Here is a 27218-nt window from a genome sequence, read left to right as displayed (position 1 = left end):
ACAAGATTGCTTGAACCCCTGGCGAGGCTGTTGAAGCATGACTAGGAGAAAAGTAAGTTTCACCTGGTACAGTAACAAAGGCTTGCAAAGTTAGTGGTTGTCACTTTTTCATCCCTAAGATAGTTCTGCATTAGCTCAGTGTATTAGCTCAGGCCCCCGGAGTCCCTCCTAGTTTGTGGTTGTTACCTTTATAAACCTTACTGTTATGCAGTTTGGGGTGGAGAGTTCTGGGGGCATGAGCCTACTCTGTACTGCCAGTTTTCGATTAGTAGACTGGATTAAAAACAAAACCCATCTATTAAAAAAATCCCATCTATTTGTTGCCTACAGGAGATATATCTTACCAACACAGATCATTGAAAACTATGTCTCATGGATTTGGATTTTTTTGTTGTTGTTGTTTCATCTCTTTAAAACACTTTTTTCCCTCATTAATTTCTTCAAATACTCACAGATCATACAGTAGCATCATTTTTTTCAAAAAGGTTCTTGATTTTCTTTTCCCCCCCTCTCCCCAACCGGGCCTAATCACAGCCAGTGTTACGCGTGCCAGTGGTTGTTCTGGCTCAGCTCAGCATAGCCCATCGCCTGTCACTATCCCTGCCCTAGATGCTGTGGCTAAGCTCCTTGGTTTCACCCATCTTGGACTGTCACCATCCCCACAAAGCTACCCAGTGGGGTTCGTATTTCCGCCTGGTGTGGCCCAGCACCCCCCATACAATCCACCCCCAGATATGGTTCTCAAGTGCTAGTTAATGTCATGGCCCTGCCCACTGTGACACCTCTGCTGATCCATCATCATGGCAAGTAATGGGGACAGCCTGCTGGGCATGCCCGGAGGTGAACTTTTGAATGAACTGGCATTCAATGCTCAGCACTACTAAAGTAATTACAGGTTCTTTAGAGGAAGATTTACTGTCATTGGGAATCTTTAGGATTGATTCACAGCTCCAACGCACTTTGGGTTCAGCATGGAGCTACCTAACAGCCCATCAAACAACCAAAATCCCAGAGCTCCCCTGCCAGTGGCCAGCAGGCGGAACCTGGCGCCAAATGGTACGCTGGCCACCCAGGAGCAGCTCACCATGTGCACGTGGCGGCCAGTGCGCTCAAAGCAGGCATGGGATGACCCGTGTAGCCCTGGGGTGCCTCCACAGCCTGGCAGCTACAGGAAGTTAAGATCCCCAAACTCAAAGATCTGCCCCTACCCATCCCCCTCCCCAGCTCAACCCAAAGCAAGCAGTAGGAGGAGCTGGACCTGCCTAACAAAGCCAGAGTCCCACCTCCGAGAGGTCAGCACCTGGGGCTCCGCCAGGCAGGTCCAGGAGCGGCTCACCACGTGCACATGGCGGCCAGTGTGCGCAAAGCTGGCATGGGATGACCCGTGTAGCCCTGGGGTGCCTCCGCAGCCTGGTAAACTCTTGTACATGAAAGGTTTTCATCCAATGGATTTTGAAATGTGACACTAAGCACAGCTAAAGCTGTGTCTAATGAAATCCATTCCTCCCTTTCCCAAAATTTTACTTACAATTAAGATATATACATTATTTGTATGCAAAACATACAAGAACTATGAGGCATTTGGGTGAAGGGGAAGAGAACGCTTCAGGAGCTATTGTTTGCAGTTTGCAGAACAGAAATCATCTTCTCTAGGAAGAATAATGTCAGCCTAGCAGCATTGTGTTTTCGAGGAATCCCCAGAAACGACGGGTGGATCATGTGGCAGGCAGCCACACTTTCTGGCTGCTGACAACATCACTCAGTTTCCCTTTAATCTTCAGGAAGTGTCTCTTGAACTCCAATCCATCACCCTGTATTAGGAACAATATTCACAAACAATGTCAAGAGTCATGTCATAAAATCAAACTCTAATTACTGGTACCTAAAGAAAAACATCCTCAGATAAATCCAGTTCCTCTTAGGGAAACCAACCAATCCAGTACAAGAAATGGTACACAAATAATTCTGAGAATTTTGTGCTCCTTACCTCTCCCACCAAACTAAACTCAAGAGAGCAGAAAAATTCTACATTGCTGTTTAAAGTAAGAGTGGACTTAAGTCAATTTCTACTTGTAGCAGGTATCTGTAAATAAAACAAATTATGTAACTTGCCATAATACTAAGGAAACAAAGTCAACATATTGAGTTTTGAGAATGACTTCTTAGTGAGTGTATAGCAAGTCCTTGGAAAACAGTATTACACCATTATCTCCACTATAGGGAAGGTGAACTCTCTCCAGCCTTCTTTAGGGCTGCAATGAGATTAACTCAAAAATTTCTGAAAATTCAACCAAAGATCATTTTATTTCAGCATAAAGTTTTTTGCTATTCTTTTATTTATAATATTAAATCTAAAAAGCAAGTTGTAGTAAATGTTAAACACCATGTAAGTAGTTCCCTTACCTAATGGGAATACATTCTATGACTCCCAGCAGTTGTTGAAAACTGCAGTTATATCAAATGTGATATTCTATATATTACTTGATCTTATAAAACACTTTTAACAATATACTATAGTAAAATTGCCAGCATCACTACTATTGTGTTTAGTGGTCACTGTTTAGGAACAATAAGAATGACTTGAATCTAAGAAATATGCTATCACAAGAATTGATCTGATAACCAAGTGGATTACTGTGCACTTGAAAATGAAACGATGACAGCAAAGATCTAAGGCAGCTGGGATACTGTCCCACTCTGGCTGCCAGGCAACATGATCCCTTCCACATTAAAGGTGAACAAGAAAATACCCGCTCTACCATAGGTGCAAACTGTATGTCACAGGGCCATTATGGAAAGATCAGCAACCCCATTAACTGCCCCTCCCTACATAAAGACAGCACTCAATATGAGAATGGAATGTACCTCCTTAATCAATAATCAAGTCTGTTAAGCATTACCATGCGTTCATGGAGTTTTAATGGAATTTTTTTAATCTTTAATGTGTTTTGTAACCAGATAAAAATCTGTATTATTCAAACCTGATTCAGGCACATACTCATCCTGTAAGAAACACTGAAACCAAACTCTGGCTGTGCAAACAGCCAACTCGGGCAAGTGATTGGCTGTTTAAGGGTTTAAACACTCAGTTTAATTAGTTGGATGAACTTTAATGCTGAGTCTTCAATCAGACTGATTATTTCCGTTAAGATTACAAAGGCCTGATTGCCATCCCATGTGAGACAGAGGACACAGGATTCCATTATGCTACTCAGAACCCCAGATCATTTAAAACTTATCAACTGCTTATTTCTGGGATTTTCCTACCATAAGTTTTACTGCGATTAACTTTAGAAAACTAAAATTATAAAAAGAGAAACTGTGGCTAAGAGGAAAGTAATATATGCAAATACAACGCTATTAAAAATTGTCCACTTAAAAATATCATAGTAGAAATAAAATGAAACTTTAAAAATACCTTAGAAAGTCGGAAGTCAACCAGTATCTTCTCATCCATTTCTACCAAATTCACTTTGAAAATCAGTTTATTGTTTCTCCTGTCAGTGGTCGATACAGTAACCTAAGGCAAAAATAAATAAGTGAGGCAAAGCTAGATTTAAGAATATTCTTGGTTTATTTAAATATTTATTTTTATTTGGAAGGCAAATATACAGAGAGACAGATAGTCCAACTGCCGGTTCACTTCCCAAATGGCCGCAATGGCAAGAACTGAGCTGAGCTGAAGACGGGAGTGGGGAGCTTCTTCCCTGGCCTCCCACACAGGTGCAGGGGCCCAAGGAGTTGAGCCATCCTTCGCTGCTTTCCCAGGCCATAAGTAGAGAGCAGGATGGGAAGTGAAACACCCAAGCATGAACCAGTTCCCATATGGGATGTCTGCTGAGATAATGTGACAGCAAGAATACTCTTAACAAAAACTATGTTCTCAGGTCAATGATACTTCTGAGATAAAACTTTTAAAACCAAGAATAGTAATAAGTATGCAGAAAGTCCAGATTTCTCTTCTCCCAGTGGCTGCATGTGTCCAACCCAAACTTATAAACATAGTACAGTTCCACTAGCAAAGACTCTGCATGAATTCTTAGCACCGAGAGAATTAACATTTCATCAAAACATAACTGAAAGAAACAAATAAAAATAAAAATATGGGGCCAGCATTTACAACGCCAGCTACTCCACTTCTGACCTAGCTCCCAGCTAAGGACCTGGGAAAGCCCAAGTGCTTAGGCTGCTGTCAACCATGCAGAAGACCAGGACAGAGTTCCTGGATCCTGGGTTTGGACTGACAAAGACCAGCAAGCAGCTCTGGCTCTCAGCTTTAGCTTGGCCCAGCCCCAGCTAGATGCTGCGGTCTATGTGGAAAATGAACTAGCAGATGAAAGATTTCTGTGTGTGTGTGTGTGTATAAAACTCTGGCTTTCCAAATTAAAATAAAACTTAAAAACAAACAAACAAGAAAATATAACAAGAAGGAATGGACTACCAGATGGAAGATCTCTTGGTGTGTGTCTCCTCTCTCTGATGCTCTGCTTTTCAAATAAGTAAATAAATAAATCTTTTAAAAATCAATTGAAACAGGGCCCGGCGGCGTAGCCTAGCGGCTAAAGTCCTCGCCTTGAAAGCCCCGGGATCCCATATGGGCACCAGTTCTAATCCCACCAGCTCCACTTCCCATCCAGCTCCCTGCTTGTGGCCCTGGGAAAGCAGTCAAGGACGGCCCAAAGCTTTGGGACCCTGCATCTGCGTGGGAGACCTGGAAGAGGTTCCTGGTTCCCGGCTTCGGATCGGTGCAGCACCGGCCGTTGCGGCTCACTTGGGGAGTGAATCATTGGATGGAGGATCTTCCTCTCTGTCTCTCCTCCTCTCTGTATATCCGGCTTTCCAATAAAAATGAATAAATCTTTAAAAAAAAATCAATTGAAACAAACAAAAGCGCAATGGAAAATTTGAGAAAATATGACCTAAATGCAGGAAACATCAGGGAATATACTTATAAGTAATCATGAAATAAGTAATAATGAAAGTAAACATTAAAATCTCCAATTAAAAGCCAGAAATTTGGGGGTGAGCATTTGCCTAAGTAACACTCACACATCTGTACCGGAGTATCTGGGTTCAACACATGAATCGCTCTGCTCCTTATCTCTGCTCTTAATGTAGACCTCGGAAGAAGCAGGCAGGGCTCAAGTGACTTAGCTGCTTCCGCCCACATGGAAGACAGATTGCATCCCTGCCTCCTGGGCTGTGGCTCAGCCTGGGGTTGCCGTGGGCATCTGGGGGTAAGTCGGCCAGCAGGAGATCCCTATCTCTCCGTCTCTGTCGCTCTCATTCCCTCTCAAATAATAATTTTTAAATGATAAAAAAAATCCTTGAAAAGCATAAACTAGCAGATAAAACATATTCAATTACATGTTGCCGACATTCACTTTAGACTCAGAGAGACTGAAAGCTAATGGGAAGAAAATAGGAGCCCATATAAACAAAAAACAGCATCAGTTACATAGTATCACACAAAACAGACCAACAAAAATTGGTATGAAAAAGCATTATATCATATTAAAAGACACAATACATAAAGAATCTGATTGAGCAATTAAAATTATTCATACTTAACTATCAATCAAACCCTAAAATATAAGGCCAACCTGAAAGATTTAAAGTAAGAAATAGTCCAGCAATTACAGTTGAAGACTTCAACACCAAATTCTCAAGAAGGAATGTAAAAGATGAGAAAAAAAGATAAATAAGGAAACATAAGACTTGAGGAATACTATGAAGCAACTGTACCTAACAAAAAGATAAAGAACATAAAACAGAACGCACTTCTAAATGCACCTGGAATACTATCCAATGAAGACCTCAAGCTAGGTGTAAAAAAAGAAAAAAAACCATCTCAAGACTAAAATTACACGAATGAATCTTTTATTTTTTCATTTTAAGATTTATTTTTATTGGAAAGTCAGACATACAGACAGAATGAGAGACAGAGAGAAAAATCTTCCATCCACTGGTCCATCCCCAAGTGGCCACTCAGCCACAGCTGAGACATCCAAAGCCAGGAATAGCTTTAGAGTCTCCCACACAGGTGCAGGGTCCCAAGGCTTTGGGCCATCCTTGAATGCTTTCCCAGGCCAAAAGCAGGGAGCTGGATGGGAAGTGGGGCCGCCAGGACACCAGCACATTCAAGACAAGGACTTTAGCCACTAGACTGCCACTTTGGACCACAAATGGATTTTAATGAAATGTAATTATAAATCAATAACAGAAGGAAATTAAACACATAAGTAAGTAATGAATCAAGGAAGAAATCACAAGGAAAGTTTATTGATATGGGGACAGGTGCTATGGCACAGTGTTGTCATCCCTGGCTGGTTCTATTCCTTGCTGCTCTACTTCTCACCCAGTTCCCAGCTAATACTCCTGACAAAGTAGAAGCTGGCCCAAATACCTGGGGATGAGCATTTGCCTAAGTAACACTCACACATCTGTACTGGAGTATCTGGGTTCAACACATGGATCGCTCTGTATCCCTTGAGACTCAGATGAGGCGCATGCCTCTTGGCTTCTGCCTGGCCTCGCTCTAACTACCGCAATTGGGGAATGAACCAACAGATATACCTTTCCAATAAATAAAAGAATCTGAAAACAATATTTGATACATTGATAACAGATAAAAATCAAAACATGGCATAGCAAAACTGACAGGAAAGAACTACGTTCAGAGGTAAGCAAATTCAAAACCACAAGCATTTACATTAAAGATAAGACTGCTGTGGAGAAAGGCCAGCACCACTGCAAAGCAAGTTAATCCTCTGCCTGAGATACTAGCATCCTTTATGGGCACCAGTTCATGTCTGGTTTGCTCCACTTCCCATCCAGCTCCCTCCTTATGGCCTGGGAAAGCAGTAGAGGGTGGCCCAAAGCCCTGGGACTCTGTACCCACGTACGAGACCTGGAGAAGGTTCGAGGTTCCTGGCTCCTGGCTCCTGGCTTCAGATTGGCTTGGCTCTAGCCACTGCGGCCACTTGAGGAGTGAACCTGCCTTGCAAATAAGTAAAACTTTAAAACAAAAAAGGAAATAAATGGGTAAAATACAATTCACCAAAGTTAATTTTTATGTGTGAATCAAAAGATAGTAACAAAAAAGGGGGAAACAATGAAAAAAAAATTTCCAACAAAACAGAATATATTTGCAAATCAGGTATCTGAGAAAGTTATGTTCATAGTATATAAAGAACTCTCGCAATCCAATAAAAAAAAGTTAAAATGACTATAAATTGAATAGGGATTTCTCTGAACAGATGGCCAGTAAAAATATGAGAACAGGCTCACTAGTAATTACAGAAATGCAAATGAAAAACAAAATGATTCCTGGTTTCCAAATGTCTCTATCTTCTGCATTCAGAGAAATGTCAGGATTCAGTGTATTTATTGCATTACTATATTTACTGCTAAAAATTAATAAATCTATACATGATCAAAGATCTATAGTAATCTATAATGATCTATAAAATGGTTAAGCTTGGGTCCTTAAAGATAATAAATCTGAGATTGTAGTAAAAAAAAAAAAAAAATGAGATGACTCTTCCCACACAGTGAGATGGGAATAATGAAAAGAGCAAATCGATCACCAGTGCTGCCAAGGATGCAGAGAAAACGGAAGCCTTCACCCACGGCTGCTGGGAATACAGAGTAGTTCACCTGCTATGGAAAAATCTCTGCAGTTCCTCAAAAAGTTAAACATAAAGATACATATGCCAAGCAATTACACTGTTGCACACATAAGTAACTAATTGGAAACACACGTTCACAAAAATTTCTGCACCAGAAGATTCAACGCAGCAATATTTACAAACCTCACAAAGTAGAAACAAATCAAATATCCATTAATGAATGAGTATAAACAAAATGTATCATAGTAATCCAACAGAGTATGACTCAGCCAGAAAAAGGAATAAAGTACTGACACATGCTACAACACAGATGAACTTTGAAAACATGCTAAGTCAAAGACAGGTTCAAGTGAACACACATTATATGACTCTATTTTAATGAAATGTCCAGAAAAGGCAATCCTCAGAGAATGAAAGTCGATGGGCAGATGGTGGGAGTGGGGGAATTAGGAATGACTGCTAGCGACACAAAATTTTCTACTATGCGGTTTTTTACGATGTGGATGAAATATTTTAAAGTTAGAGGTGATAGTTGCACAACCTAGTGAATATTCTAGAAATCACTGAATGTGCACACTTTACATAAAGTGATGAATTTCGTGTAATATAAATTTAATCTCTTATGCTAAGAAAAAAAGAGAAAGATAAAGTGAATCAACTATATTGGTGACAGGAAAATGAGGCTGGTCTCAGATTTCCACATAGTAACATTTTCCCTAATTTTTAATTTTGGAAACTTACAAATCTAACACCACCATTTACTTCATGTGAATACTTCATGAATACTTCATGAATACTTCTTATTCACCAAGATACGCATGTTTCATTGTCTTCCCTTCTGTTTCCAAAACTAAGCTGCAGACATCACATTGACATATCTCCCCTGCAGTCTTATTTCATCACATGGTCAAAATCAGACACTGCTATGTCAACATTACATATTATATAAATGCTCAGCAACATTTTTTATGGTGATTATTACTTTGCTGTTTCCTTCTAGGACCAAATGAAAAGACCCAGCTCTGTGCTAAGTTATCAGGTCTCTTCTGTTTCACTCATGCACAAAAAAACCCTCTTTCTGTCTTGGATGATACTGATATTTTTCTGAACAAAAGATTATTTAGAATGCCACTATTGTAATTCTGCTATAGTAATACAACAACAAAAACTGATAGGTTGACTCAGTGAAGGGAGAAAGTACAGAACTGTTAATATGTTCCTGTTCTAGAAGGGAGTAAAATGTTAATGGCTATAATTTAAGTAAATAGTTCTTAAGAAAATAAAGACTCCTGCTACTAATTTTTAATAACCCAAGTGAGGTCTTTTAAGAAACATTATTTTTCTTGTAAATTGTATTTACTTATTCATGACGCAGAGAGGCAGAGAAAGCTCTGTCTGTTGGATTACTTCCCAAACAACTGCAAAGGACATAGCCAGGGCCAAGGACAGAAACTGGAAACTCAATCCAGGTCTTCACATAGATGGTAGTATCCCAATTACTTGAACCATCACCACTGATTCCCAAGGTCTACATTACAAAGAACCTGGAGTTAGGACCTCTGGCTAGACACTGAACCCAAACACTTTGACACAGGATGTGGCATCACTAGGCCAAATGCTCATTGAGTAAAAAAAATTTTTTCTCAAATTTCTCCAATTTTAACTGTTCCTTTTTCAAACTAAACCATTACTTTATTTCAGAATAAAAATACTTTTTACAAAAATACCTAACTTTTTCTGCATGAAATGACATGATGAAAATCAATGAAATATACCTGATTCATACAACTCTTCTTCCACTGATAGCCCAACTTCTCACATGTCTCCTTCAAGCACTGGTAAGATTTGTCTGCATCCAATTTGGTAAAGAATCGTGTCATTCTTTTGACCAAGCGTTGCCAGGGATTCTATATGTCAAAGGAAAGTTGAATTAATCTACTGGAACCAAAAGCAGTCACATTGTAACTATTTAATCTGAAACATTCTTTTTGTGACCCAGAATTATTTTTCCTGAAGGTATCCTCTAATTCATCTTACCTTATCAAAAACTATGTACAAATTAACGTATTAACACTATACAGCTAAAATTTACATATTCAAAAAAGACACTAAGTCAATAAAAATAAAGGGCTGTCATTATTTGTTTGGAAAATCAGTTCTCTTACTTGTGAGGATCCTGGGGTGCCAAGTAATTGACTATTCAGAAGCATATGATCAGGACATGTGGGCTGGGAAAAGCTGATCCCTTGTACCAGCTTATCGATGTAGGAGGGACTGGTGTCCCATAAGGAAAGACCTGTCCGTGGCTCTGGTTGGGAACTGGAGTACTTCACGTTTTCTTCACTGAGTAGTAAAACAGAGGGGTAAATATGTCTTTAAATAAATAAGTAAAATATGCTAGGCCTTCCTTCTATCACACAAACATTCTCACATTTTTAAGACCATGTTATTAAAAATATAAAGACATGGATATAAGTTAAATACAGAAACATAAAAATATATACATGCGTTATTCTTCACAGCACAAATGTACCTCACTAACAGTTCTCACGCTTCATTAATCTCACCTAGACGCACTGTTGACTGGAGAAAAGTCCAGATTGGATTGAATATGCTTAGAGAATCCACCAGGAGACTCTGACACACCACCTGAAGTGACTCGGGGTCTCTTTGCCCCTAAAAAAAAAAAAAAAAAACAAATACAGATACTTTCAAATAGTCTATGCAGGCAATCTGAAGTAAAATCACATTCGTATCAATTTACAAGAAAGGTGGTCAAGTTACAAATCTCCTAAGTACTAAGACTCATTTGTCAAATTAGGTATTTCACAAATCATGACCCATAAGTAAGTTCCAAGTATGGAGTATCATGCTAAAACAATCATGTTAACAGTACTTTTCATGGTTAAGCAATGTTCTACCAAGAATGTGAAATATATCTATAAGACCAAAACTTTCTAAAACAAAAAAATAAATAACGTTAGTTGCTCTATCCATTATTTGTTCCCTTAAAAAAGCTTTACCAAAGGGTGCGTTTAAGAAGTAACACATGTCCCCTTCCCCCAGTCCTTGCCCCCAGCAGATACAAGAGAAAAAGAAAAAAATCTGGGAAATTTGCCCCACCTTCCTTTATGTCTTGACCCTCCCCACACTAAGAAGTGGCCCACATGGGCATACATTATTCCCAACCATGAAAACAACAGTAAAAGTGAATTAAAAATAAAGAAATAGGTAAGATAGTTTTTGGGATGCCAACATCCCATATTGCAATGTCTGGGTTTGAGTCCCAGTTCTGCTTGATTCCAGTTTCTTGGTCGAGTGTACTCTGGGAAGTGACAGATGAAGGCTCAAGTGCTTGGATCTGTCAACCAACTGGGAAATGGGACAGTGTTTCTGGTTCCCGCCCTTGACCTGCCGCAACCCTGACTGTTGCCAAGTATCTGGAGAATGAACCAGCTGATGGAAGACCTTTCTCTATCTGTCTCTGCTTGTCAGCACTTTTTCTAAAAAAAAAAAAAAAAAGTGAAAAATTTAAGGTGGCAAGAATTTGGTAGCACAGGTTAAGCTGCTGCTTTGGATGCTCACATCCTATATTACAGCACAGGTTTGAATTCAACCCTGCCTCTCATTCTAGATTTCTGCCACTACCCAGGTGATGGTTTAAGTACTTGAGTCTATGCCACCATACATCAGACCCAGGTTGAGTTCCCTACTCCTGGTCTTGGCCTGCCCCAGATTTGGTTATTTAAGGCTTTGGGAAGTGAACCTGTTGAGAGGAACTCTCTGTCTCTTGTGTCTTTCTGGTCTTCAAATTAATAAAATTAAAAAACATACAAAAACATGTTTTAAATTAGCTCAACCTGCAGCCATTTAAAGTTTGGTACTATAAATTCATTGTTACAATTATCAGCTGAACATTCTTTGTGTGCAATCTGAATCTGTAGTTAGAATCCTTTTCTTTCCCCAAATGGATTATTTCAAAACTTCGACATTCTTCTGAAATTCTCATGAGCTTCTCCATCACCCCATTACTCAGACGATGTCACTTGCTATCCCATTGAGATCATAAAGCCATTAGACAGACTCTACTAGCCAGCTCCACATTAATCTTTAAATTCTAGAGTTAATGTCATGTCCTTAAGACGAAATGTCCTCCTTACTCTTTGAGATCTGGTCAAATTCTTAGCACTAACACTCTTTCCCCTCTATTAAACAGAATCAGCTTTTATATTTGTTTTTCCTATTAGACATTATAATCATTATGAGAGCACAGTTCTTTTATTGCTGATTTGTAATTTTTTTTTTTTGCAGAGAAAAATGCTTGTGTTTTAATAACATTACCTTTCTTGAGTGGCTTGTTGTACCATCTATCTTTTTTTATGTCTGGGATGGTAATCCGAGCTGATGGATTCTCAACTAGGATTTTATGTAGCAGAGCTGAAGTGAAAACAAGAAGACAACACTCACAAAAGAGTAATTCAGATTACAAGTCAGACGGTGGGGCCAATGTGGTGGCATAGCCGGTTACGCCACTACCCAAGACAACAGCATATCATATGGGCGCCTGTTCAAGTCCTGGCTGCTCGACTTCCGATCCAGCTCCGTGATTGTGTGTCTGAGAATGCAACAGAACACAGCCCAAGTTCTTGGGACGCTCAACCCAAGTGGGAGACCCATATGGAGTTCCAGACTCCTGGCTTCAGCTGGCACAGCCAGGCTGCTGTGGCCATTTGGGAAGTTAACCACAGAGTATGGAACATCTTTCTCATTCTGCCTCTTCTCTATCGTTCTGCATTCCAACAAAAAAAGCTCCTCTAAGTATTTTTAATATCAAACTTTATTGCTACAATATTTCACATTCTCATGTAACTTCATCTTCCGCAATTTTAGAAATAAAACTTACTTACCAATAGCATATTAAGGGTTGGTGTAGTGCGTTAAGCTACTACCTGCAATGCCAGCATCTCATAGACACCAGTTAAATTCTTGGATGTCTCACTTCCAATCCAGTTCCCCACTAATGTCTCTTAGAAAGCAAAAGAAGATGGGCCCCTGCCACCCACGTGGGAGACCCACATGAAATTCCTGGCTCCTGTCTTTGGTCAGGTCATTCATGGCCACTGCGGCCATTTGGAGAATAAATCAGCAGATGGAAGATCTCTATTTTTCTAACTGCTTTAAATAAAGTAAGTAACTCTTAAAAATTCCACATGTTTCAACAGAAAAATTCTATCTAAGAAACTGAAGATTAAAATGTGAATATGCGGGCCTGGCGCCCTGACCTAGTGGCTAAAGTCCTCGCCTTGAACGCGCCAAGATCCCATATGGGCACTGTTTCTAATCCTGACCGCTCCACTTCCTATCCAGCTCCCTGCTTGTGGCCTGGGAAAGCAGTCGAGGACAGTCCAAAGCTTTGGGACCCTGCACCCACGTGGGAGACCCGGAAGAAGCTCTTGGTTCCCGGCTTAGGATCAGTGCAGCACCGGCCATTGCGGTCACTTGGTCACTTGGGGAGTGAATCAGTGGACGGAAGATCTTCCTCTCTGTCTCTCCTCCTCTCTGTATATCCAACTTTGTAATGAAAATAAATAAATCTTAAAAAAAAAAAAAAAAAAAAAAAAAACCTTTGCAAACATGGTAATATAGTTAGAAACCAAAAATAACAATATATATGAAAAACAGAACTTTTACATATCAAAGCAGCATAAAAAATAGTAAATGATAAATTATTAAAAAATACTTGTAATTATTGTAGTCCAAATGACATTAGTGTTAAAAAATAATCTCTGAAGTGCAACTACAAATTTTCATGCCACAAAAAGCAAACAAACACAACTTAATTAGTACCAAATTGAAAACTAAATTGAAGACTTTTATCATTTATACTTTCATAATACTAATTAAAATTTTTTGATCAAATAATGATTTGAAAAGCAATCTGGCAAAATAAGCCATAATAATTAAAAACTATACACATTCTTGGTCCTGAAATTTCACTTCTAGAGGTTTATTTTCAGGAGTAACTTAACAGTAAAAGAGACTCCTGGCTTTACATGTACTCAGCAATGAACATTATGGCTCCCTGGGAGTGAACCAATTGATGGAAGAGCTCTCTCTCCTTCTCTCTCTAATAACTTGCCTTTCAAATAAAAATAAACTTAGAAGACTGTGGAAAATAGAATTTAAAAAGCTTACTTCAGTGCAAATATTTTTCAAATTTTTGCATTTTTTTAAAATACGCATTTTCCATGAACTTTTTAGATTCCACCTATTCAGACTTCAAATTTTTTTGTGCCAAAATAAACATATGGTTAACTTTCACTTTCTGCAAATGTTCTGGAGACCTCTCGTATCTATTTAATGAAAAATCAGGAAAAATCTAAATCTCCAACAGTGTATTTCTACAAAGCAGAATGGCACCACCACACTCTGCTGACATAGTACTACAGTGACAGCATGAAAAGTTTTCACAGATCATTAAAACCACAAAACAGGGCCTGGCTTGACAGCCTAGTGGCTGAATTTCTCACCCTGAACATGCCAGGATCCCATATGGGCACCGGTTCTACTCCCAGTGGCCACACTTCCTATCTAGCTCCTTGCTTGTTGCCTGGGAAAGCAGTAGAGGACGGTCCAAAGCCTTGGGTCCCTGCACCTGTGTGGGAGACCTGGAAGAGGTTCCAAGCTCCTGGCTTTGGATCGGTACAGCTCCATCCGTTGTGGCCACTTGGGGAGTGAATCAGCGGATGGAAGATCTTCCTCTCTGTTTCTTCTCTCTGTATATCTTTCTAATACAAATAAATAAATCTTAAAAAAAAACAGGATTATGGAGCTATATCATAAAATAATAATAAAATGTAAAAAAAGGCTACTGTAGCACAATCTCATTCTTTGTAAAAGTATATTTATAATATATGCATAATAAACATTTATTACATATATCTACAACAAAATACAGAAGAACATAAAATACACATGATATTCTTAAACAGCTACTTACTGAGATCTTACAGAATTTTTTTTTTCTTAATAGTATAAAATTTCATTATTCAAGAAGTCAGTATTTTTATTTAGTCAAGATAACCTGCTTACCTAGAGGGGCAGAATCGATTTTTTTCCAAGGATTGAGGTATGTTTTTTTTTCTTTCCAATCAGAATATTCCTGACAACTGTCACTGGGCTGGTCCCATGGCAATTCTAAAAATGAAACAAGCCTTAATTTTATAAGGGCACATCTTTATAAAGATTTCAAGAAAAAATCAGTATTATATAAATATCCATAAAGTTTCCTCCACTACAGTTTTCAAACTAAGAATGCCAATCACAGAAACTTTAGAGGCACTTAGAAAACAAAGTATTTCTTGTCCAATTGTTTCCAAAAGTGTTCACGTGACTGTGTATACTGCAGACTAACATACTGGGAAGTGAAGATACAGTGTACTACATATCTCTACTCCTGAATAGGAGGAGAACTTCCAGTGAAACTGTTAAAGATGCCTGACAGTATGATACCAGATTTTCTACCTTTGTCTATACCTACATTACCATGATGAACTTGAATAGCAGAATGTTAGACTTGTAACTGTTGCTTAAGTACTACACTAATATGGGGGAAATGGGGAGAGGGGAATATGGGGAAGGAGAAAATGGAGGGAAAAGGAGGAATCCTTACACCTACAAAACAGTACCATGGAAATTAATAATTTTAAAAATTTAAAAAACAAAGTGTTCACATGAAGAGATTGGCGTAATTTTTTAAATATTGCATGAGTTTATTTATTTATTTATTTTGGTTAATTTATTTTTATTGGAAAGTCAAATATACAGAGAGGAGGAGAGACAGAGAAGATTTTCTGTCTACTGATTCACTCCCTAAGTGGCCACAATGGCTAAAGCTGAGGTGATCTGAAGCCAAGAGGCAGGAGCTTCTTTTGGGTCTCCCACACAGGTGCAGGATCCCAGGACTTTGGGCCATCCTCAACTGCTTTCCCAGGCCACAAGCAGAGAGCTGGATGGAAAGCAGGGCCACTGGGATTAGAACTACTGCCCATACGGGATCCTGGTGTGTAAGGCGAGAACTTTAAACACTAGGCTGTCACTCCAGGCCCAATGTTGTAATTATTATTTTTTTTTAAAGATTTTATTATTATCGGAAAGCCAGATATACGGAGAGGAGGAGAGACAGAGAGGAAGATCTTCCATCCGATGATTCACTCCCCAAGTGAGCCACAACGGGCCGGTGCTGCGCCGATCCGATGCTGGGAACCAGGAACCTCTTCCGGGTCTCCCATGCGGGTGCAGGGTCCCAAAGCCTTGGGCCGTCCTCGACTGCTTTCCCAGGTCACAAGCAGAGAGCTGGATGGGAAGTGGAGCTGCCGGGATTAGAACCGGCGCCCATATGGGATCCCGGGGCTTTCAAGGCGAGGACTTTAGCCGCTAGGCCATGCCGCCGGGCCCGCCGATGTTGTAATTATTTTTAAAGAAATGGCTCCAACTGGATCTGGTGCAATGGCTCAATGGCTAAATCCTCCCTTTGCTTGTGCCAGGATCATCTTGCACATGCTGGTTCATATCCTGGCTGCTCCACTTCTCTTCCAGCTCCCTGTAGAGGATGGCACAAAACCTTGGGACCCTGCATCCACACGGGAGACCTGGAAGAAGTTAATGGCTCTTGGCTTTGAATCAGTTCAGCTCTGGCCATTGTGGCCACGTGGGGAGTAAACCAGTGGATGGCAGATCTCTTTTATCCATTTCTCTCTGTGAATTTGCCTTTCCAATAGATATATATTCATATATATATATATATATATATATATATATATATATATACACACACGATTTGTTTTTTTAAATGAGGTATGTTTAAAAAATGAGGTCATTTCAAATGAGGTCATTTAAAAAATAAAGTGTATATATATATATATATACACCTCATTTAAAAAAACTTTGGGTACATATTATGAATTTTATAAATAAATTTAAATAAATTATAACTTAGAATGTACTTAATGTTTGCATACCATTCCCCAGACATATCACATTGAAACACAAAAATATGTATATTGGAATCCTAACCCACGATGTGTCAGCATTTGGAATGAGATTACTGCCCTTATTTTACCACTTCAGAGTGCTTGCTTCTGCCCCCACCCCTGCTCCACACTGCTTAGAACACAGAAAACGTCTACTCAGAAGCCAGAAAAAGGGCTCCCACAAAAACACACTGAACTGATCTCCAGTATCACAAACTAAGAAATGTCTATAAACTTACTGTTTCTAAATCACTTGGCCTATGATGCGTTGAGCATAAATCCAAATTGATGACAACACTGTTATTTAAACATAACTAGTGGAGGTGTGGGCGTTTGGCCTAGCAGTTAAGATGTCTGCTTCTCAGTAGAGTACCTGCAGTGGATTTCCTCAGGCTCCTGACCTGAGTCCAGCGCCCTGCTCAGGTACAGCCTGCGGGCAGCTGTGCTGACTCAGTTAACTGGATTCCTGCACCCACAGGGGAGACACGGACTCAAGTTTCTGGCTTCTGGGTTCAGTCCTGGCCTAGCTCTTGTTACTTGGGGGCATCTGGAGAGAGAATCAGATGGGAGTGCGCATTTCTCTCTCTCTCTGCTTCGCAAGTAATTCTTTTTCTTTTTTCTCTCTCTTTTTTTTTTTTTTTTTTTTTGGAAAGGTAGATGTACAGAGAGGAGGGGAGACAAAGATCTTCTGTCTGCTTGTTCTCTCCTCAATAGCCAAAATGGTCAGAGCTGAGCTAATCCGAAGCCAGGAGCCAGGAGCCAAGAGCTTCCTCCTCCAGGTCTCCCACGTGGGTGCAGGGTCGCAAGGCTTTGGGCCATCCTCAACTGCTTTCCCAGGCCACAAGCAGGGAGCTGATTGGGAAGTGAGAGCAGCTAGGATACAAACAGACACCATACAGGATCCCAGTGTTCACAGGGTGAAGCTTTAACCACTGAGCCATGTTGCTGGCCCCTTGCCAGTAATTCCTAAAAAAATTTCTTGAGGTCGACATGGTGGCACAGCAAGCTAATCCTCCACCTATAGCACCATCACCCTGTGGGGTACCAGTTTGTGTCCTGCCTGCTCCACTTCCCACCTAGCTCTCTGTATATGGCCAGGGCAAACAGCAGAGCACAGCTCAGATCCTTGGACTCCTGAAACCCATGTGGGTGACTCAGAAGAAACTCCAGGCTCCTGGCTCCGGATTGGCTCAGCTTTAACCCTTGTAGCCATTTTGATAGTGAACCAACAAATGGAAGATTTCTGTGTCTCCTTCTCTCTGTAAATCTTTCAAATATAAATAAATAAATATTTAAAAAAATTTTTTTAAGTATTATAACATGGACTCCCTTGGCTTATTTCCTTGATTTTAGTGCAAGAAATTTGACCTTTCTGAGGACAGGAACTTTACCACGATTAAGCAGCTTTTACCTCCAGCCAACATTGCAGTAAGTACTATTCCACAGGACCAAACATCAACCGGCTCTGCGTGAAAATCTTTTCTCTTCAGAAGCTCTGGAGCAACATAAGGTAAAGTCCCACACATCTTGTTCAATAAACGCTCACGATTATTATGCCGAAACACTGTGGCCAGGCCAAAGTCAGAGATTTTGAGGTTATCTAAACCAAACCAAGAGAAAGAAGGACGAAACTGAACAAACATTTTGCAAACAGGTAAGTTTCTGCTGGAAAAATCACTGCTGTTAATTGAAGTTTGCAGAACTACTTTACCTTAAAATGAAAGAAAAAAAGAAATGCTTGTAAGAGAAAAGTCATTCCCATCTATGATCAAATGAAACAAAGATGCGTCCCTTCCACTAATTTAAGAGAAGTATCATCGATACATATTAACAGTTTAGATTAGGTTAAAAGAAAATGCTGTGGTCAAAAGGAGCCCTGAATACTCAAAAGAGTACTCCAAACTGCTCTGAGAGCAAAGCAGCACCTTTCATCAGGTAACAGAGGACAGGGAGGAGGCCACAGCTATACATCAGGAACACTGCAGGCAGGATATCCAACCCACTTGACAAATACAACTCTAAATGAACGGCAGACGCTGTGCCAGCAATATCAACTAGTAGATAAATCAATGAAAAAGACTGACAGCAGACAACTGCCATGGAAAGTTATAAAAATATAGAGGACAACAAGGATCTAACCCAGAACTGACAAGTTAGGGAAAGCCATCTATAATCGGAAGCATTAACCAGTAAAACCGTTTCAGAGGGCCATGTGGCAAAAGATGTCAAAATTTGAATAGTCACTCTTTGAGCTGGCATATTCCTCTTTTAAGACCATTTCCATGAAAACAATCCCACAAATTCATAAACATAAGTATATTTAAAGCAATGCTATTTGTAAACAACTTATATATCCATCTGTAAAGAAACTATCAAGTTTTGTAAAATATGTGTACAATGAAAACTATGGAGATAACTGCTTAAAAAAACCACATTACATCCACATTCACTGACATATACTGAGGGATGTGCACAATTTTTATCATAACATGACTCAAATATAAAGAAGGGGCATCATTACTGTACTTATGTCAGAAAGTTACAATGTCTCATCTAAGGGACAAAGTCCTTAAAAACTAAGGACATTCGGGCCCAGTGGCATGGCCTAGTGGCTAAGGTCCTCGCCGGGATCCCATATGGTCACTGGTTCTAATCCCGGCAGCTCTACTTCCTCTCTCTCTCTCCTCCTCTCTGTATATCTGACTTTGTAATAAAAGTAAACCTTTAAAAAAAAAAAAAACTAAGGACATTCACAACAATGTAGTATTTGAGCACTCGTGATACTTGCATTTGATTTCAGAGGTAGCTAGAGTATTTTATCTTTAAACAGCTTTCTTTCAATGGCTACCTGGTTGACACAATGTGAAGAAACCACTTAGATGAAAAAGTCTAGGTTATAAGGCTGGCACAATGACTAGGCTGGCTAACCCTCTCCCTACAAGAGCCACCATCCCATTTATTTGCCAGTTTGCATCCCAACTACTTCACTTCCCAGCCAGCTTCCTGCTTGTGGCCTGGAAGAACAACAGAGGGTGACCCCCCAAAAAACTTTGGAACCCTGCACCCACATGGGAGACCCAGAGGAGGTTATTGGCCCCTGGCTTCGGATCGGCTCAGCTCCGGCCATTGTGGCTACTTGGAGAGTCAGTCAGCAGACGGAAGATCTTCCTCTCTGAGTCTCCTTCTTTCTGTTAATCTGCCTTTCCAATAAAATAAATCTTTTTTGTTTCAAGATTCATTTTTATTGGAAAGTCAGATCTATAGAAAGGAGAGACAGACAGAAAAATATTCTGTCTACTGGTTCACTCCCCAAATGGCTACAAGGGCTTGAGCTGATCTGATCTGAAGCCAGGAGCCACGAGTTTCCCCTGGGTTTCCCACGCAGGTGCATGGTCACTAGGCTTTGGGCCATCCTCTACTGCTTTCTCAGGCCACAGGCAGGGAGACTGATGGGAAGTGGAGCAGCCAGGATTAGAACTGGTGCCCATTTGGGATCCCAAGTGAGGATTTAGCCACTAGGCTACCGTGTCGGGTCCTAAATAAATCTTTAAAATAATGTGTCAGTCACTTATAAGGCATAATCATTTAAACTACTCATGAATGACTATACTATTCCTTGGACTATGTTGTTATATACTATGTCTACAACTTAGCACTATATAGAGAACTGCACATAGTAAGTTTAAAACTTAAGAATATGGTATGAGGTGGCCTACATCAAGTCCAGGATCAAATGACTCAAAAGCTCACTCTCTCAACACTGCTACGTCGCTTCTCACATTCACAGATATGTGCCCCTTTCCCAGCGGGGTTTATGTAGCTTGACTTTCACCTGTGCTGCACTTTCCTTTCTCAACAGGCCACCCTACAATATTCTCACATGCCAAATTTTCTAAATATCTAATCAATTTTACCGTGTGCCTTATGAAAAAGCTTGCAGAAGGCTAAAAAACTAAACCTCATTGTTGCACAAGATCTTGGAAAGTACATTGGTCCAACTAGCCAAGCTTTTAAATTCCCTTTAAATATTCCTGATACCTAATTACCACATTCACCACATTCACCTCCTGTCCCGAGGACCAGATGGTGGGGTTGTGCTGCCTCCTGTCCTGGGGAGATGTTCATGCCCAGTTTCACACAAACGACCAGTCAGCCTGCTCCTCTGAGCCAGTTGAGGCCCTGAGATGCCACTTCAAAAGACATAAAAATGCTGGGGCCCGGCGGCGTGGCCTGGTGGCTAAAGCCCTTGCCTTGAACCCGCCAGGATCCCATATGGGCGCTGGTTCTAATCCTGGCAGCTCCACTTCCCATCCAGCTCCCTGCCTGTGGCCTGGGAAAACAGCCGAGGACGGCCCAATGCTTTGGGACCCTGCTCCCGCGTGGGAGACCTGGAAGAAGTTCCTGGCTCCTGGCTACTGATCGGCACAGCACCGGCCGTTGCACTCACTTGGGGAATGAATCATCAGACGGAAGATCTTCCTCTCTGTCTCTCCTCCTCTCTGTACATCTGACTTTGTAATAAAAATAAATCTTAAAAAAGAAATACATAAAATGCGAGCAACTTGTAGTGCCAATGACAGTGTGGGGAAATACAGTCATTGGTACCAGCTACTTTATCTGGCTCATTCTGAACTTGGGACACCCAAGGCCTATACCCTTGATCAGCTGGAAGTAGCTAGAGAACATGACATGATACTGCATCCTTCAGCAACTCTTAAGAATAGGGTCTGAAGTCTCAGGAAGAAATGGAACAGGCAGATAGGAAGCTTAGATTCACAAACTAAAAGCTATTACCACCCCCCACTATGTAGTAGAGTCTATATACTTGCCAGTCAAATGACCCCTTCCTCAGCTTGCGCACCCCCTAATCTGGGACTGTGGAATGGCATTATATAAAGAGTCCCCTTCCTAGGCTCACAAGAAGCCAAGCAATGGAAGGGGCACCCTGTCTCCCCATGGACACAAGATAAAAACAGAAACCTCTCTCTCCCACCTTTCCCCTCTCTGTCCCCACTCTGACTCTGAATGTGTTTCTGTGATTTCATTCTTTAAATATACTTTATCACAAAAATGTCTAAGAATAAATAAATAATCTGCCATATTCCACAGAAATCTGTTCCATTTTTGAACAGATCCACTTATGGAGGTCACAAATCCTAACTTTCCCATGTAGTTTTCACCGGCATATTCTGAAAAACCACACTTAATAATCAGCAGATTTTCCCTAAGTTCTAATAATTTTTTATTTTGCATGGCACATAGTCCTTTTATCATTCAGGTCACCCTCTGGTAAGTTTTTGGCAGTCCACAAGCTTGTCACAGCGTGGTTCACAGGAAACCCATTATTGCCCACACAGCACCACCAGAGCAGTGCAAGACTGCTACCTTCCTTATGAAGGACATCACTTCGCATTATGTGACCAAAGCACACAGTGACAAGCGTCAAGGTTGTTGCTTCATAAATGTCCTTCTAAATCTGTTTTGCTGCCAACAGCATATTACTCCACTGCACTTGGTTAGTTTCCTCAAATCAAATGTTGGATTTCATATTTTTTTCCTATACAAAGCAACTGACTCGATTTATCTATCTCTCTTGTTTGTCAAATTCACTCATTTGTAAATATTTTTGAAAGCTTACTTTTTTGTTATAGAGCATTAAACAAAACAAAAATCACTTCCTCACACAGCTGACAGTTTTTAAATCCTCAGTCTACAATCTCACACTTTTACTAACCATCTCTCTCATTAAATGCCATCCATAAAGTAACTAATTTTCTCGTGTCTTTATACAACACTAGGCCAAGGCTAAGATCCAGGACATTACAACAGAGTCTTACCTTTATTTCTCTATTGAAGAACTGAGACAAGTATTACATTTATTCATCTAGTGAGTAACCCCTGCTCAGGGTCAGATTTCCCTCCCTCACCTACACTTATAATGAGAGCCTTGTTTAGTCCAAATAGATTGAGTCTTGCAATTTTACTTGATTTCTCAGATTTTCTGCCCTAAAATTTTAGTAACACAAAAGCCTCGATCCCACCTTGCATAGCTGTAATAAAATAACAGAGGCACCGCTTAGAAAATGATAAACTTACCTCTGTCATCCAACAGTAGATTTTCTGGTTTAATGTCCCTATGAGTTATTCCAATACCATGCAGATAAACCTAAGGGAGAGGCAGATGCAAACACACCTGAATTTGGTATTTCATTCCTACTAATTTTAAGTAAAAAGAAAATAGACAACTGTACCTACCACTCCTGCCATGAGTTGATGGAAGAATCTCTGAGCATCTTGTTCAGGCATGCCTATGTCTGGCTCTGCAAGAATTAATGATGACATTTAGTTTACAGGATAAACATAATTAGGTACCAACCACAATTTCTCAAGTCAAAGTTTTTTGACATTCATGACTGTACTTTAGCAAACAGAATCTTAACACGAACAGAAGATTCAGGAGTCAACCAACACACGCAGTACTGAACAACATATTTTCTCATTGGCTAAATGTCAAAAATAAACTAATACCAGAGGAATATTACAGAGCAACAACAAGCCACCATCAACTCAAGAATGCAAGTTATGCTTCAAAAGCTTCTGCATAATGTTAAAATTATCCTGATTTATTTGGTGTCCTTCAAATTTTCCTCTTGTAAATGCTAAGGCAAAGATTTTTTACACTCCTGAAATAATTGTCAATGTGGAAATCTAGAGCTATACAGGCCAGTATCACTACGTATTTAACAGTCACAAATTTCATAGTGTCTCACACTACAAATCCATGAATGTAAAGTTCCTTCAGAAAACAGTATTATTAAGAAACGTTCTATTGATCATTATCCTTTCACAAGTAACTCTAGATTTCCATTACCCTCAACTTCCTCTAATGCTAGTAAATTAGCTTTAAATAACAAAGTTAGATTTACAGAATGTATTACATGTACTTCTAAGTCTTCTGCAGTACCAATGCTTAATTTGCATGAGTAGCAAATATAATTTACTGAATATACACAAAGCAGTCCTAGAAAATTCCCAATTAGTTCCCTTAAAAAAAGGAATATTAAAACATGTTCGATATGTAAATGTGTATATGATTTCATGTAACTATAATCTCTATAAGGAATTATACAAGGCAACAATGTTGCATTTATACTTCATCATGAAATAATTCATTAAACTGCATAAAATGGTGATCTTGATTAATAAATCTTGTATCACTTGAAAAAAAGTTTTCTTTCAGTGATTCTATACACACTTTCATGTGTTAGTACAAGCTGCCAAGAAAAAAGACAACTTAAACTTATTCCAATTTCACTGTTGCATTAGTAATTCTGAAAGGGCAAGGACCAAGTAACCCCTCAAGGTTAAAACAACAAATTTAGAAACACAGATTATCAAACATTTTGCATACCTATTCTATCAAAAAGCTCTCCTCCACTACAGTACTCCAAAAATAGATACTGGATATTGCCCTCTCTCCTGTGACCATAGAATTTCACTATGTTCTCATGATTTAACATTTTATTTATGCAGATCTCTTTCTTGATATTTTCTGGGCAGTCTATGGCACGCTTCATGTCCACAATCTTCACAGCGACTGCCTCTTCCGTGATTCTATTCACAGCAAGCTGAACCCTAAAAAAGAAAAAAGTTACAACATTCCACATTTTTTGACATAATTTCTCTCAAATTTGCAAAAGATTAAATATGATGCATCCAATATCATTCTACCTTTACTTTCTATTTTCTCCATTAAAAACGAACCAAGGAAATGGTTTCTGCCATGTCTTCAACTGATACTACTCATTTCTGAAACACAAACTATTACAATATGTCAACAGTCATCATGGGGACAGGCATTTAGCCTAGGTTTTCAAATGACGCTAATGATGTCGATGCCGCAAATCCGAGTGCCTAGATAAAAATATCTAACTCATCTCCTGACTTCTGCTTACTGCTCATGCGGCTCAAGCAGCTGAGTTTACACCACAAGAGAGACTGGCAAGTGTCCCAGCTCCTAACCTGGGCAGCGCCAGGACAGGATGCTCAAAGTGGGTCAGCCGCAGAGCAGCAGATGGGAGGTCTCTGTTTCTCAAATAAATACATAAGTTAAAAAAAAAAATATGTTGGACACATAAAAAAATCATAAACTATCTTTGGATTACTAGTACGTACATCCTACATACATGCATATCCATGCAATTTTAACAGCATAATTTAACATTTATCAATTCTATGCTAGTCATGCCTATACTAATGTTCTAAGCATCCATGGGGTAGGTACCATTACCGCCACCTTACAGGTCAAGTACACAGACACTTAGGAAGAGTGCTTAAGATCACACAACAGCAATGTGACAGCATGAAGATTTGAAACTAGGCAGGCTGTGTGCAGGCTGTGTGTTCCTTTATTAAGTACTAAGCTTATCAAGAATGTGTATGTGGGAGGGGAACCCTGAATTTGCAGATTTCTTCCCGCTCTTTACAAAGAAAATGTTAGAAACAAAAAAAGCCAGCAGAATATATGTGTGTGCGTGTGTCTTCACAACAACTGTATGACTTCATCAGTCTTGCATTTCAATTGTAAACATCTACTCTCTAGAGTTGGATGAATTAGAGTAGTACAATTCCAAACAGTGAAACAACGGATGTGCACTCAAGCAACAGACAGGAAATGAAGGCTAAGAAAAATAAAGATTCAGACTCACTCTCCATAGGCTCCCTCTCCCAGGGTTTGCACCAAGTCCCAGTCTTCCACAAAGGGCACTGCCATGACTCTACCAAGAACCACGGCTGTGAAACACAAGAACCCGGTAAGGACGGGGAATGGGTGTGGGCGCTGTCACCGGCGAAGCCACTGAGCTTTGGGTCCCCACAGCATCTGCTGCTTTCCCCCTCAAGGTCTCATCCACGTTTATCCCAGCCTTTAAACCACAGCATGTTCCCCGAACGCTGGCTTTCTCTGCCCACCCCCGGCCCCCCAGGAGATCCAGAGGCGTGCAGGGTGCTGGAGGGGCCAACGCTCTCCGGGGAAGCCCTGAGCCGCGGCCGGAAGAGGGGCCGAGGAAGCCGGCCGCCCGCAGCCCCTCCTCCGCTCGCCCCGGTCCCGGAGGCCGGGAGGAGGCCAGGAGCAGCCCGGGGCGGGGCCCCGCTGGCCCGAGAGGCGGAAGGCCGGCGCCCAGGCCTCCGGGCCCCCGGCCGCAGGGCGGTCGACGCTCGTCCTCCGTCCCCCACGCCGCAGCACTCCCACAACGGGGACGCCCTGGCACCGCACCCCCCGAACCCGCCTCTCCGCGGAAGTCCCTCCTGTCTCCCTCGCCCGTCAGCGACACTTTCCTCATCATGCCCTGCCACACTAACCTCCGAACCCCTTCCCCGGATTCCCTTCCCACCCAAGCGGCCACTCCTCCTCACCAGCCTGTCCTTTGCCCACCACTTCAGGAATCCGAATGCGGCGCTTTTCCCGCCAAAACTTGGTCGCGTCACGGCGTCGCAAACGAGCGCACCCTTGCCGTAAAGCACGGCAGCGCGCGTTTCCATGGCTGCCTCGGCTGAAGATTGGCTGCAGCCGGAGGGCCTTCTGAGAGGCGTTTCTCCCGCCCACGGCCGAGTGGCTTGGTGGTCCCGACAGTCCTGACTGAAGGGGTTTAGGAAGTTTCGCTTCACATCACCGAGCCTTGGCGACCGGGCCGAGTGTGAACTGGCTGGGCGGAGCCGAAGCCTGCCCGCGGCGAGCTGGGCTTCCGCCGTGCTCGGTCACTGCTCGGTCACCGCCTGGGAACCACAGCTCCGACCTGCCCAGCAGGACCCAGAGCTGCGGCCCTCCTAGTCCTGGAGACGGCGCCCTGTGAGGAATGGGAGGACTCCGAAGTAGGAGCCAGGAGTTGAAAATGAGAAGTGAGGTTAAGGCAGTCGGCGGTGCCGCAGGTTGTCAGGTCGCCTGTTCGAGACCCAGTCCTGCGTCCTGCTCGAAGCCTAGGAGTTAATCAGTCCAAGTACTTGGATCTTGGGCCCCTGCCACCTGCAAGACCGTGTTTGGCTGGACCAGCACTAGGTGTGGGACTTCAGGGAGTGAGTGAACCAATGGATGCAAAATCTGTCACTATGCCTTGCAAATAAATGCAGTTTTTTAAAAAGGGAAAGGACTCGCACAGTTCCTATGTAGTCTGGATAGAACTGATGTCTTTCTAGCCTGAAAAAAAAAAAAAGGGTATGCAGGTTCAAACAGGATATCAGACAATATATATGAGGTGGCACGTGAGAATTGATGTTCCCTTCTGAACCCTCACTAAAATAGTAAAGGATATTTAAGAGAAGAATGGATAATGAGAAAATGTTAGAAAGTGGAAAACATTTAGCTGAAAGGTACCGACCTTAAATAAAGGTGAACCCAAAAGGTAGCCGGAAGTAAGCAGAAAAGCAACTTGATTTGCACCTCAGAAATCCCAAAAGGTTCAAGTTGGATCGGTGAGTTTAAGTAAGGACAAAGTGAGGCAAATGAACTGGGCTGCGCAGATGGTTTCTGCCTCAGTACCTTTCTGAAAGCAGAGGGACT

The 27218-nt window shown here is 41.1% G+C and overlaps 1 protein-coding gene across 1 annotated transcript; it reads right to left on the bottom strand.

Moving 5' to 3' along the window:
• Positions 1-1416: 1416 nt before the first annotated feature.
• CHEK1 (checkpoint kinase 1) lies at positions 1417-26176 on the bottom strand. The gene is made up of 13 exons (XM_058664065.1): positions 26078-26176; positions 25372-25456; positions 24075-24298; positions 22919-22983; positions 22760-22829; positions 18075-18263; positions 14724-14828; positions 11973-12068; positions 10199-10307; positions 9797-9974; positions 9407-9538; positions 3419-3520; positions 1417-1811 (listed from the first exon to the last, which is right to left on the bottom strand). Exons 2-13 carry the CDS (start codon positions 25434-25436, stop codon positions 1716-1718), a joined length of 1431 nt encoding a protein of 476 aa, XP_058520048.1. The 5' UTR covers positions 25437-25456; positions 26078-26176; the 3' UTR covers positions 1417-1715.
• Between the last annotated feature and the right edge of the window lie 1042 nt (positions 26177-27218).

This window comes from Ochotona princeps, chromosome 4 (assembly GCF_030435755.1).
Source record: "Ochotona princeps isolate mOchPri1 chromosome 4, mOchPri1.hap1, whole genome shotgun sequence".
Classification (NCBI taxonomy): domain Eukaryota; kingdom Metazoa; phylum Chordata; class Mammalia; order Lagomorpha; family Ochotonidae; genus Ochotona; species Ochotona princeps.
This window is presented reverse-complemented; position numbering and strand designations above follow the sequence as displayed.